Source organism: Malurus melanocephalus, unplaced genomic scaffold, assembly GCF_030028575.1.
Source record: "Malurus melanocephalus ecotype Western Australia unplaced genomic scaffold, MMel_1.1 scaffold_17, whole genome shotgun sequence".
NCBI lineage: Eukaryota > Metazoa > Chordata > Aves > Passeriformes > Maluridae > Malurus > Malurus melanocephalus.
The window spans coordinates 4,620,634-4,634,033 of NW_026623249.1; the positions used below are offsets into that span (position 1 = coordinate 4,620,634).

The window sequence follows — 13,400 nt, forward strand, 5'->3', positions numbered from 1 at the left end:
ACATCTTACACTGTGTTACCACAGTACAGGCAGTTTCCATCATCAGTAATGTGTCTTCTGGAGGTAGTCAAGGATGCAGCCGTATCTCCTTGATTTCGACTCCTCAGAGGTTCTTATCATAACTAGGAGGTTGTTCTCAGCTTCAAACCCACAGRCAGCGTTGAATCCCGGTTCCTCCTACTGAGTCCGTTCCAAATCCAGGCGGGGCCGGAGGCCGGGGCGCCCCGGGGAGGCGGGCAGCGGGGCGGTGCAGCCAGCCCGGCCCGGCCCCGACAGCGCCTCCGCTCAGCAGGCCCGGCCGCACGGAGCGGTAGGAGGGGGCTGGGGCGGTGCGGGGAGCGGGGCTGGGGCGGCCGCAGCCGCAGCGCTCTGGGGGCTGCTCTCGGCGCCGGGCGGGGGTCGGTGCCCGGGCAGCCCTTCCCTGGGGCCGGGACCGGGGCAAGGTGCTCCAGGGCGCCCCGAGGCCAAGGCCAGGGTGGAGCTGCGCCTCCTGCCCGATCAGGGAGGCCTCACTGCGGGGCCAGGGGGACCCCAGGGCCAGAACCCCGCTGGAGCCAGGAAGGGCTGGCCGGGGAGGGCCGTCAGGCTCTGCCGGGAGCCCAGGCCGTCGGGAAGGGGCAGCTCCACGGTCACACCGGGAAGTCAGCCCAGGAYTGATTGTCAGGATCTGGCCTGTCGAGGACAGCTGGGGTCAGACAGAGCCCCGTGATCAGCAGGCAGGGCCCCGGTTCCTGGGGCAAGGGTGTTGCTGATGGAGACCGGCACTCCTGTTGCACTCCTTGGGCTGGTCCTGGGCCGAGTTTAAACAATCATAGGGAGGCCCAGGCGTGGCTTATTGGGACGATCAGGGGCCTGACAGCGGCTTACCCCCTCTGTCCTCACACCTTAGAGAGGTATGGGCTCCGGAGGGACTTGCTGTAGAGTGATTTAATTGCTATTAAATAATTAATTGCTATTAATAGAGGGGTGTTTAGAGGGGGTAGATAAGCAAGACTTGGAAGGAGATATGACATGAGAGTCTTGGGAATAGGGAYAGTCAGGTTGCCCATGGCCTGTGTGTAAAGGGGAAATGTTTAAACCACCATTGAACCCAAAGGCCCGGTTCACTCAGGAGCTGRGACTTGAGCAAGGGTCAGATGCATGTCAATGATTGCCAGGTAGATGAGATGGTTTGAGGTTGAGCAAGTGCCTGGCAGGTTGTGGAACCATATCCCACGCAAGGTCCCTGGCCCCGAGGGGTGCACAGGTAGGTGGCAGCAGTGACTTGCTGTGCATCATGGAGCCAGCTGCGCTCGTGAATGTGCCAAGCATCAAGATAAAAAAGGACAAGGTGGTAACAGTCTAATATTGGAGGCAGCATCCTTATTCCCCAAGCTGTCTTTTTGGTCCAGGACAGGTGCCTGGCAGACTGCAGCTAGCTGGGGGAATTCTGCATGATTCCCTCTTGCCAGATCTCTTGTGCCTTCTGGTCAGGTTGCAGCTGCTGCAGAGTGAGAGAGAAGGCTTTTTCCTTCTGCATAGGGAAAGCTTATTTCTTCCTAGGAGCATAGCTAGTACGTGCTGGGAGGAGGATTCCCCAAACAGGCAGTCAGGATCAGCAGCTTGGGATATTGAATGGGGAGCTATAAATCAGCAAGCTGCTAATTAAGACCACAGGAGGCTGGTGAGTTACTAAAGACCTGTATTACTCTTTTCAGAGCTCTAGACCATTAACAAGACTCCTGGGACCTACTCCAAGTACTGACTACTGCAAGTTCTTGATTCTCCAGGGACATCACCCTATTTTGGGCATGTTCTCAGAGTTGAAGTTCCCTGTGCCCTGGGGACATGTGGCAGCCAAGGCCTGGGGACCCTCGGAGGGACACCCTGTGCTGTGTTTGCATGGCTGGTTGGACAATGCCAACACCTTTGACAAGCTCATTCCACTGCTCCCCAGAGGTAGGTCTGGCTCATCAGGATGGCTTGTRTTGTGTGGCAGGACCGCACATCTGATTGTTATTATGTGGCAATGGATTCCCTTTCAGATTGTTACTATGTGGCAATGGATTTTTCTGGCCATGGTTTGTCCTCGCACCGACCTGCAGGCTGCTCCTACCATTTCCTAGATTACGTGACCGATGTGCGCCGGGTGGCAGCAGGTGGGTGACTGAAGGAACCCTCAAGGGCTGCTTGTGCAGGGGGTGCTGTATTGGTCCTGCTCCTTACAACAAGCAGGCAGCATTTACTGCCAGGAGAGGAATCAGTTCCCCCTACTTCTCCTCAGCCAGTGTTTTGTGAGTGAATAAGCATCTCTCCTTCTCACTGTTTTGGGAAAGGAAGAGATGGTAAGCCCTGGATGTTTCTATAGTGTTTCTATACTAAAAAAGCAGTAGTGGTGAAGTGGTGGATGCAACTAAATGGTTTTGCCAGACTGGCTTTTTGTAAGCAGTCAGTGATCCTTAATCAGTGTTAGGTGTAAGTTGGAAACTTCTGGTTCTCCCTGATGGCTGTTTGCTACTTGCTTTAGTATCACACAAAGAAATCTGAAAGTCAGTGTCCTTTACTCCTAGTAACTCCCGATGTAACTGTCTATCTGTATGCTTGRTGCGTGTGGTTTCACATCCTTCATTGAGTACACAGAGACTCTCTAGAAACCCTCAGATGTTCCAGAGGATAGACCCCATCTTTCAGTGAGGTATATTTCAGATGGGCAGCTCTGATAAAGCTGTACTTCCCTAGCCTCCCAGAGTGCCCTAAAAATGGATTGAAGAGCCTGATGTGCTAAATGGTGCAGAAAGCTTTCATTTGGAATCATACTTTCCTCAATGCAGCAGACCTGGCTCTGTGTCCTCACATGTCTTGCAGAATGCCCTGCAGCAGGATGCTCTGTCAAGGTTTCTCTCTTCCACCAGATGCTGCCCAGTTAGGCTCCTCTGCTTCTTGCCAGTCTCATGTCTGGCAGTGCTGGAGTTTGACATACAGAGAGAGCTTGAGAGCTTCATGACTTAACTACCACGGAAATGAGGTGGTGAATGCTCTTCTTCTTTAAAATTGGCCTACTTAGCTGTTTAGTTTCRGGATTAAAAAGCAAATTAGGCAGTGCAAAAGCCCACCTGGGAAAAAGGGCCCATGCCAGTGGAGAAGCAGCAAGATGCTGCTGCTCTGGTTTCTAATGCAGCATTATCTGTTTTTTGTCTGTTGCCGTTTAGCCTTGCAGTGGAGACGGTTCACCCTGATGGGTCACAGTATGGGTAAGTGGCTCTAGTCCTTGTAAACTGTGAGATTCATAGAAATTGGAGTAGATAATTAACTTCCCAGACATGCTACTAGGAACTGGGTTGGAATATATATTATCTTGTGTCAAGTACCAAGTTCCTGCCTGAGTGTTTAAAAAATCTGTGCCCTTGTTTGAAATGCTTCTCTTTTCAAGACTTTGTAGTACAGACAGCAAAAATTCTTGCTGTGGGCATTTCCCCCACTCACAGGAGGGAACAGTGATGGGTAAAGGGGGGTGGTCTGTGCAGAAGAATTCACAGCAGGCCTTCCTGCCTGGTCCCCACAAAGCCTGGGAACAGACAGCCCATTTGGCGGGCTATAAAGCTTGCTCAGGGCAACTGGACTTCAGTTCCACCCCTTTGAGCTTGGAGTATGATTTGGAGTTTGCTTCCCAGGGTGGCTCTGGTCACAGCTAACAGGACTTGCACACCAAGGCATTTTAAACAGTAACTCCTCCTTGGCCTTTGCTACCCAAGGGAGGTGGGGATGGCACAAGATGGGGAACACAGCAGCTCAACAGCCCTGGTCTCTGCCTGCATCCTGGGCTGGGAGAGTTCTCTTCTTTACTGGGGCTTTGTTCCATGGTACAATGTGCATTTTTATTTCTGAGGCCACTCCTGCTCTGGGGAAGGGAAATTTCTGTTACCAGATGCCTTTCTGTGCATAACTGAGCACCCCTTTTCTCCTTTGCAGGTGGTGCTGTGGCAGGAATGGTGAGTAATGTATCATTTCTTCACTGGGTTGTGATTTCTGCAGCTGCAGCAACAAGTGGGAGAAGCATGAAGGGACATGGCTTGGACCTCAGGGGAGGAGAAGCCCTTCCCTGCCCCCTCTCCCATGTAGCAGGGTAAAGACATCACTTAGTGTTCAGCTTTTCATTCTCTTATTGTCTCATCTCTCCTCAGTTCTGTTTCCTTTATCCTGAGATGGTGGACAAGTTGATCCTGCTGGAAAGTCTTGGCTTTCTTCTAGCTCCAGAGGTGACATTTTATGTGTCCTTYTCTTCACTTTTATAAAATACAACAATAGAAGTTTTTTTTCCTTTCCCTCATTTATTCAGAGAAAGCACTGATACGACCATTTCCTGGCAGGTCACACAGGTCACAGGGCTCTTCCTTTTGACAGGCACTGATCTGCTCCTTGTTGCATGGACTCAAGTTCCTCCTTATGGTGGCCCTTGGGGCACACTTGGTAGAGCTCCACATGCTGCAGTCYCTTAGCACTCAAATTTGCTTGTCTGTGCCAAGCACTTGTAGAAAGTGAACTGGAACCTCTGTCCACGCAACTGCCAGCTGAGGTTATCTTTTTGTCAACAGCTTGTTGGGTGACCTGGGTACAAAGTTGGTGGGTTTTTCTGTTCCTGGCAAGACATAAAGGTACATTCCCAACTTGCCATCATTGCTACCAGATGCTGGAACTTTCATTGGCAGAAGTGGGACAGAAGCCCGAGGTCAGAGAGATAAAAGATACCAAACTTTGAAGAGTTGTCCTCAACTCAGAAGTGAGGTAGGGTTAGAAAATATTGTAAGGGTAAAAAGTTAGTAAGTTCACTACATCAGGATTGATGTTCCCTTTCTCCTAGAAATGGGCATTTTTAGTAAGATASCAGTTGGTACCAGTTCTGAGGGATGTTGAAGGGTGAAATTCTGTCTTCCACTCTCTGATAAGGGGTAAAATCATTCAGAAGAGAGGGCTTACTCCTCTTCCCTATTTCTCTGTGTTTCAGGACACTGAGGCATGGCTGAAATCTAAACGGAGGGTGATTGACAGATTACTGAGTCTAGAGGCAAAGCAGCAAGCTCCCAAAGCACGGAGCCCCGAAGCAGCATTGCAGAGGTGGGTTCCCATCCATACTCTTCATTTACTGCCTGCCTTCATCTTGACAGAGTTACAGCTGCACAAATGAGAAACAAAAAYTGTCCCTGCATTTCACCTTTCAAGTCCTCCTCTAGAATCCCAGCAAGACCTTTTGCTTCTGCTGACAGAAGCTGCTGCTTCTTCCTGCTTCTTTCTGAAGCAACCTGAGAACTCRTTGTCACCTTGTCGTGCCATTTTTGCTTTGCTTCCTCCCTTTTTCCAGCAGCACAATCTTTCTGCCATGTCTCCCTCAGGCTCTTAGAAGCAAACAGCCATCTGACAGCAGAGGGTGGGGCAATCCTGCTGCAGCGAGGAGCAACTGAGACACCCGCTGGTAAGGGGCTGTGTGGTGCCAGGCCAGTGTTGGGTGTGGGAAGGGACTGGTGCCAACAGCCATTGTCTTCTGCAGGGTACAGGGTGCCCTAGCTACAAGTTTACACAACCTGAATGGGGTCAATTAAGTCTGGAGGCAGAGTTCTCCATGCCCAGCAGCTGGGTTTGGTGCTCAAGCCCTAGAACAGCTAAAGAAAATAAATAAAAAAGGAGAATTCTGAATTAATCCTCTTCCTCCTGTCTCAAAAAGTCTTGTGCAGACCCCAAAAGTGAGTTAAAACAGAACAACTCCTGCTCCTATGAAATATGAAAACCTCTTGTTTTTTCTTTCCAGGGCTGGTGTATAACAGAGACATGAGAGCCCGTACGGTGAGCACTGCTCTTCTAACCTGCCCCCTGCTACTCTGGAGCCCTGAGCTTACAGAACACTCAGAGGATGCTTGCTCACTGAGCCAGGCCCTGCCTTCACCCAGCCACTTACTTTCTGCTTCCCTAATTCCCACATCTCTCTTTTAAAAGAGGGACAATGATCACTTGATCATTGACTCAGCCTACAGAGTCATTGGAAAAAATTACTGCTTATTTTTTTTAGCAGTTCCTCTGCCCCAGGGCCTTCTGGCCAYGTTTTCCTGCTGTTGTAACTCTTCAAGCAGCAGATGGATGGATGCCTTTTGTCAGCTTCTTTGTCAGGTGACCTGAATAAGAAGGGAAATGGAGCAAAGTCCTTAGGTTTGGTATTTTGATAGTTTTGTGTCACACTTTTGAGCAAATAAGGTCTCCTCTAACTGTGCTACTGCCAGGATATGGAAGCCAGGGTAACGTACTCTCTCCTTTTTTTTGTAAATGGATTTTTAAAGCTTTTCTCTATGAGATCATTGCCATATGTGCTGCATCCCAACAGGCAACATTGTTGGCAGCCCTGAAACACAGCTGGACAGAAAGAGCCTTTGCAGAGCCAGCTACTGCTATGTGCAGTCTGGATGCTTTTTGTGTCCCAGCATGGAAGGGGCCACAGCTACTTGTAGCTTCAGAGCCACTTGTGCAGGAAGGCTTGGGGACACTCTCTCCCCGCCAGCTGCTGTCCCTGACCTTTGCCACTTTCCCTGTCTTTGCACCTGCAGCAGAGTCGAGAGTTCTTCACGGTAGAGCAGTGTGTGAAACTCCTGCAGAAGATCCAGGACCGTGTTCTCATCATTGTGTGAGTGAGGCACAAGCCAAACCAACCCTTGTTGTCTCTCAGGGGAAGGAATGAAGGCTAGGAAGSAGTGCTCCACTACCCCTTCCTCCACACCAGTCATCCAGACCTTTGACCAGTTGGCATAACAGTACAGCCTCACATGTGAGAAGTATTTCCCAGTTCCCCACCACTGCCCTGGACCAGACAGGGTCCTGGATTAAGCAGAGAGCAACTGGAATATCCTCCCAGCCTGGCACTATACTTTCAGGCTGGTACTCCCTTGAGCAAAGCTGACTAAGGAAATACTAGTCCTGCCACCATCTTCCCCATGCTCCTGGCTTCACAATCCCATCTCACAACTTTCCATTCCTTGGTGCTACAGCAAGAGGTGATCCTGGCTCCTGACCCTCCACACCTACTGGCTATCCTCCTGACCTGATTCTACCCCAGTTAGCCTGCCCCCTTCTCCAGACCCCAAAACCTCTTGTCCAAGCAAACGGGTGAAACTGCAGCAGCCTCCATCTCCTCCAGCTGCTCCTGGAGCCTCTGGCCTGACTGAGCTCCTGCAAGCTCTCTCCCATGGCACCTGGGGCAAGAACCTTTGGGGACATGGCCAGTGGCTTACACATAGCCCCACAAGCTGTTAAGCTGTCTGGGTGTGTAGCTTGTTCTGTAAGTMATCCTCTGCATTTTTCCCATATTCTTGGAGGGAAAGGTGTGCATGGCTCTGGCTACCTTGGTGGAGTGCTGTTAAAAGATTGTCTAGAAAACAAGAGGAAGTGCTAGCAGTTGAGAAAAGAGATGCAGTTTTGTCTTCCCTCATCTGTTTCAGTATCGTAAGAGCTTAAGGTTAGTCCTGCTTGTCCAGAAATGTACCCTGTGATGAGGCCAAGTCTTCTGGGCCCTAGAGATGCCTTTGAGCCTGGGTTGTCTCCTTGTCCCATCACCAACACAGTAGGAGACAGCATGATCTTAGCTCTGTAGGACATCTAATGCTGAATTCTCAGAGAAACTGCCCTGATACCTCCCTCTCTGAGCAGGACATACCCTCTTTAAATAAGCAGCAAGGGCAGGCAGAAAGGACTGAGGGGAGATGTGGAAACTGTAAGGAAGGAAAAAGTTAAGAAAAGAAGACAGAATAGGGGCAGGGAACKATGTTCTCAGACCAGTTCCAGAGCCAGCCCTGGGAGGACAATGTTTACCCAGTCTTCACTCTGATACTACTCGGCAGTCACCCAAGGTTTTACACAGATAGTTTGATAGAAAATAGTTGCTTAACCAAGCTCTGCAGTGAACCCCAACTACCACATATGACCCTGTCACCCTGCTGTTTAGGAGCAGCCTGGAAAGAACAGTTGGGTCTGTCAGCCCACTGTCTCAGGGACACCGCCTCTGCCCACAACAGCTGCAAAGGGAGGCACACTGGCTGCTGTACTGAGCCTTGCTGTTCTTTTTCAGATCACAGRATGGACTCTTGGTACCACATAACCTACCCAGCCGAAATCACTTTGTGAAAGCCCTACAGGAGGCATTTGAGTCTACCCTCAAAGAGGTGAGAGCAAACTTCTTCCCTGCATCTCTATGTGCCACCAACCTAAGAGCAGCAGCCGGGAAGTAGCTGGTCTTGGTGGRCACCCTCCACTAAGTAATTTGTCTGAACAGCACAGCCCTCACACCGGGGTGGGGGGAAGCCAACTTTGTCTCTGCTATCGAAATTCCATGTTTGTACTGCCCTCTGGATCTAGCTCTTCCCTCGTCCTTACATCTCTGTCCTGCTTCAGTTGCCCTGACCCTCCCRCAGTGTAGGTCTGAGGGAACACTTCTATGGTTCACATCTTGTGTCCTTTTCCTCCAGCACATCCAGCTAGTAGAGGTGCCTGGGAGTCATTTTGTGCACCTGAATGAGCCTGAGGTSGTATCTGGGATCATCAGCAGCTTCCTGACAATGCAGAACACCAGGGCCAGGCTCTAGGAAGCTGTCATAGCTGCATCAGTCCAGGAGAACTGGGAGGTAACAAGCAAGCCCCAGCAGAATTGTCACCATTCCTACCTCACATTCAACATCAGATTGTGATATTCTTTCCTATGCTTAGCTTACTGCAGWGTGGAAGCAGTTCTGCCAGGGGTTCTCTGAAAGAGAGCTGAGCAAAGTATCACCTTTGTCAAAGAGAGAAGGAATCCTTGCCCCACYTTCAGCTCTTTGAGTACAGGGATAGGAGGCCCAGACTGGCCTTCCCCTTGGCTTAGTCCAAACTTGCACCCTGAAACTGAGCAGAACACAGGCAGAGGCATCTTCTGTGACAGCAGCAGCACCAGCTTTGTCACTGCAAGAGAGGTGGCTCATCTTGCTTCCTCCCTGAGGATGACGCAGACATGCTACTCCCAGGATTTAACCTGCTGAAAAACAAGGAAAGTGTTCTGCTTCTCCGCTTACTTCCATAGGTGCCTGAGTTCCCCTAGGGCCTCAGTGCCTCTGTTCTACTGTGAGACCTGGTGTTTTTCTAAGAATCAGCTTAAATAAGATTTTAAGCTCTCTCTCACCTGTGCAGAGAAGGCCATTTTAATGAACTCAAGAGAATGTCCTTAATCCAGCTGAAGCAGCTGGGAGAACTACAAATTATGGAAAAGTTGGCAGAGATTATTTCTGTCCTAAATAAAGATTAATATCCTAAGTCTGTCTTCTTGACTCTGTAAGAAAACAAACCTCCTTTCTTTTTCAGGCCACTTACCCAATCAGCTAAAATGGATCTTGGGAGGCAGCAATTTTCACAGAGTCTGCTTGAGGTAGGGCATACTGAATCTGCCACTCAGCTAAACTGATGCACAAAGCCCACTGAAGCAGGCAGGCCCATCATCTCTGCAAGCAATGAAAACTATTTGCAGTGGGTTTTTTTAGGAGAGGTTAAAACCAATTTTATCTCAGCTCTGTGGAATTTACCACCATTTCCACCTTACATTCATAGTCACGTCTGCAGTGATGCTGCAGGTAGTAAAATAGATGTGTAAAAACCTGAGGCTGGGTGGGTTACTTCCATCACATACCTACCAATCTGTCCAAAGCTGCACAAATGCTATAGGAGCTGTACAAAAGCACTGCTCCACACCTAAATGTGTCTGCTGCCATTGTTGCCTGCCTTCTGTGGGCTGGTGACAGGTTAAGCAGAAAGATTCTTCACAGAATCTGGTTTCTCCTTTCAAACCAGCCTGCTCCAAGTGGCATTTGTTCTTGCAACAGTRCTGGATATCAGGAATTTCCCATGGCCTAGACATAGCTGTGGAGCTCCATGTACTGGATGACTGGGCAAAGAAGCATTTGGCTGAGAGGGAGCTGCCAGGGAGGAATCAYCAAGAGAACAGGTAGGGCTCTGTACCAAACCACTGATCTTTCCTGTGACAAGCAGTTTGGGAACTTTGCAGTTAGGCTCTTCCTAAAGTCACTTCCCTCCTCTTTCCTTCAATTAAATGTGCAAAGGAGTACCAGGTTACAAGACGTGATTTTTACCACCACCCCAGCACACAAGAAGTTGTTTCCCACAGGAGACCAGGTAGGAAAGAGAAGCAATCCCATGTTTTGACAGTAGCAGTTTATTTACACTTCTTCAGCCATTCCCTGCCCCTGCAAAGGCTATGCTAGGTTAATCCCAGTTCTCATCAAGCTTTAGGAGAAGGTGTGTTTTTGGKTGGCAGGGAGATACAGGTTGTCACAGGATGTGCTTCAACTCCTTGACCTGAGCACCCTGGAAGTGGTACCACAGAGCTGAATRATAGAAGAGCAGGAAGATACTGTGCTCTTCTACCCAGCAGCAGTTGCAGGGATCTCCCATTTCAGATCCAAGAGTAGAAGAAACCCAAAGCTGCCTCAATTCCTTAAAATCGTTTGGCAAATGCAGTTAGTAGGCAACTYTCCCATCCTCTCCAGAACACACACCTGAGGAACAGCTCAGCACAACCTAGTACGGCCGAAACTTGCGCTGGGCTCGCATYAGTGCAATCCTCTGCTTGTCCTCCTCAAATTTCTTCCTCAACTGGGCAATGTCTAAAACATGGAAAAAGAACAGATCACTCGGGAGCAGCAGATCTCCCTCTCCTGGAAGCCTGACTTCCACACACCAGGAGGGGCTCACTCCCAACAGCCACAAACATACACTTCCCACAGAGGATCCTTTTACACCTGGGCTGAGYGCCAAGCTGGAGCTCATCTCCAGCGGTGCTGCAGCTCCCTCTTGGGGAGGAATCTGGCTAGTTTCTCCGTCCAATTGCCTTTGTGCAGACTAAATAAGCCCCAGTGTGAGAAACAAGAGACATGGGCAGGGGTAGGAGAGTGGGACACTCACGCTCTCTCTTGGTCTCGCGATGCTGCCAGGCATAGAAGTTGAGCAGCTCTTTGCGGGCCCTTTTCTGTTTCTCCTTCTCCAGCACACGCAGGTTGGCAGCCTCTGTCCGGGGCAGGCCAGGCTTCCGGCCCTTCCGTGTCACCTTCACCCAGCCCTCCTCATCGGGAACACCCTCTTCCTTGGCTGCTTTGGCTTCTTCCTGTAAAGACAGGAGGGTGAAGCAGCCAGTGCAGATGGGCTGCCAGCCAGCTTGATGCACAGTTCTMCTTTACACATAGGCAAAGCTAGAGCTCCTGCTTCCATGTAAGATTTCAAGGAAGGCATGGAATACAGACTGCAAGCATTCAACTCTCAGTCACAACATTGCATGCCAGCCAGGAACCAATTTATTYGTGGATATCTACTGTAAGCCATAGGGGAACAGTCAGGTGTTGCAGACCAAACCAGGGCCTGACTGCCCACCACCAACTGGGAGTAAAAAAACCTCTKCCAAACAGCGGGACTCTCAGCCCTTTCTACTAAGGTCAGGGCAGTGAGAAATATCTCTTTTTTCCCTCTCCCCAAAGAAAACAGCTTAGCTGGGTTCCCTCCCTAGCCTGGCCTCACCTCTGCCATCTTTTTGTCATAGTCTTGCATGTAGGCATCCACTTCAGCCTTCAGCTCCTTTGGATCCACGATGGAGGCCTCATAGTTGGCAATCCACTCTGAGACAGAGAGGGCACAAGTCAGCAGTAGCTGCTATTAGAAGCAGGCTAGTGTGGTGCTTTCAGGCAGCTTGAGCAAACTCTAGAGTTGGGGAAGGACACACTATTTCCATTTGTGTTCAGCTTCYCCCCACCATGGCTCAGCACAACCATGAGCACAACCAATATGCAATGGCAAGAGTTTGCAACTTTCCCAGGCAGAAGTGGGCTAGCTTTAAGCACAAGAGGCACAACATTCAGGGCTGTTTCTGTCAAGGGGTTATATATGAAGCGCTGTCATCTTGACAGACACCTGGTGCCTGTTGMATGAATCTGGTTTCCATTTTGAGGATAAGATGTAGACAGCATCACTGAATCTATACAATACTGAAAAAACATCAGGAAAAGCCATCCTTCCAAGTGATCCCATTCTTCCATAGGGTCACTGCATCAGACTTCAACACCTAGTTCAATAAGATTGCTAATCTGTGAATAATAAAAGCACATGAACACTGAACGTCTCTCAGCTTGGTACAAAATGGGACATGCAGGGTAGGATTCAGCAAAGAATGAACATAGCTCTTCCCTAGCATTAGCCAGTAGAAGGATAGCTTGAGCTGACATACTGCTAATGCCAGTTTTCACAGGGTGGCTCTCTGTTGATATTAGCAAGGGACCTTCTTGTGATAGAGCCTTGGCTGCCTGGACACCTGCTGGTTTCCTGAACACCACATATGCTACTTGAAATCCCTAAAAGAAAAAAAAAAAACACAGGTCAGTCAGACATGTTGGGGAAACTGATGATGGAACAAGTACTAATAACTTATAGCTATTTGTATAACTTAGAGCAAGTATGAATAACTTTAAAAATTGAAATAAAAATCAAACCACAAGTGGCAATAGGATAGCAAAACAAAAGACAGTGTAAACTTAAGTAAGTAATCATGTCACCCAAAGCCCCATGTGGTTTCCTATACCTCATGTTCTGAAGAGAATCATTCAGTACTTGCCACCTTTTCCCACTAACGCATCAGTATTCCTCTCTCCCCCAAGCTTTACCTTTACAGTTTTGTGGTTGAAAAATTTAGACGTCGATTTATGTTTTTTCTCTCCTGGCCCTGGCTTGTCACAGATGTCCACAGACTGCACGTGCCCGCAGCGGGAGAACAGCCTAGACAGCGAGTCCTTGATACCGGGAGTAAGAAAGAACACGCGGTACAGCAAAGCAGGAGCGATGCTTTCCACGCATGGCCCGCAGAGCTGCCCGACATCACCCGGCCCTCCGCCCGCACCATCAAGGCAGTGCCCTCGGCCCGCAGCCGCCCCCACTCACCGGGCTGCAGTACGGGGGCACATTGAGGACGAAGAGCGTGCGGCGAGGCGGGTGCGTGGTGTCGGCTCCTTCCCGCACCTGGTGCTCCTTCACCAACAAGCAGTGGGGCGATCGCTGCCGCGCCGCGAACTTCACCGCCAGAGCTGCGAGGGACGCACCGCTTTGACACGCCACTGCCGCCCTGGGACCGCTCCCGGTGCCCCGCGCTGCCCCTCACCCGCGTACCCCGCCGGCCCCGCTCCCGGAGCCCCGCGCTGCCCCTCACCCGCGTACCCCGCCGGCCCCGCTCCCGGTGCCCCGCGCTGCCCCTCACCCGTGTACCCCGCTCCCGGTGCCCCGCGTTGCCCCTCACCCGTGTACCCCGCTCCCGGTGCCCCGCGCTGCCCCTCACCCGTGTACCCCGCTCCCGGTGCCCCGCGCTGCCCCTC

The 13,400-nt window shown here is 50.5% G+C and overlaps 2 protein-coding genes across 4 annotated transcripts in view; one reads left to right on the forward strand and one right to left on the reverse strand.

The window, feature by feature from the left end:
* The first annotated feature begins 236 nt into the window (after nt 1-236).
* On the forward strand, nt 237-9,500 carry SERHL2 (serine hydrolase like 2). Of its 3 annotated transcripts, none has more exons than XM_057389384.1 (13): nt 237-310; nt 1,698-1,938; nt 2,025-2,138; nt 3,189-3,230; nt 3,949-3,968; nt 4,161-4,235; nt 4,982-5,091; nt 5,367-5,446; nt 5,780-5,814; nt 6,567-6,643; nt 8,081-8,174; nt 8,478-8,633; nt 9,343-9,500. In XM_057389384.1, exons 2-12 carry the CDS (start codon nt 1,791-1,793, stop codon nt 8,592-8,594), a joined length of 912 nt encoding a protein of 303 aa, XP_057245367.1. In that variant the 5' UTR covers nt 237-310; nt 1,698-1,790; the 3' UTR covers nt 8,595-8,633; nt 9,343-9,500. The 3 variants fall into 3 exon arrangements, with proteins under 3 accessions (XP_057245367.1, XP_057245362.1, XP_057245354.1); XM_057389379.1 differs by lacking the exon at nt 9,343-9,500 and adding an exon at nt 8,716-9,311; XM_057389371.1 differs by lacking the exon at nt 9,343-9,500 and having other exon boundaries at nt 8,478-9,310.
* Nucleotides 9,501-10,200: 700 nt separating this feature from the next.
* RRP7A (ribosomal RNA processing 7 homolog A) overlaps nt 10,201-13,400 on the reverse strand; it is a 5,224-nt gene continuing 2,024 nt past the window's right edge. Inside the window, exons 2-8 of the mRNA XM_057386569.1 lie at nt 13,286-13,397; nt 12,973-13,115; nt 12,699-12,824; nt 12,266-12,389; nt 11,563-11,660; nt 10,957-11,155; nt 10,201-10,658 (exon numbers count right to left, since the gene is read on the reverse strand). Of these exons, the coding sequence (XP_057242552.1) occupies nt 10,573-10,658; nt 10,957-11,155; nt 11,563-11,660; nt 12,266-12,389; nt 12,699-12,824; nt 12,973-13,115; nt 13,286-13,397 (888 nt within the window). The 3' untranslated portion in view covers nt 10,201-10,572. The remainder of the gene's footprint in view (nt 10,659-10,956; nt 11,156-11,562; nt 11,661-12,265; nt 12,390-12,698; nt 12,825-12,972; nt 13,116-13,285; nt 13,398-13,400) is intronic.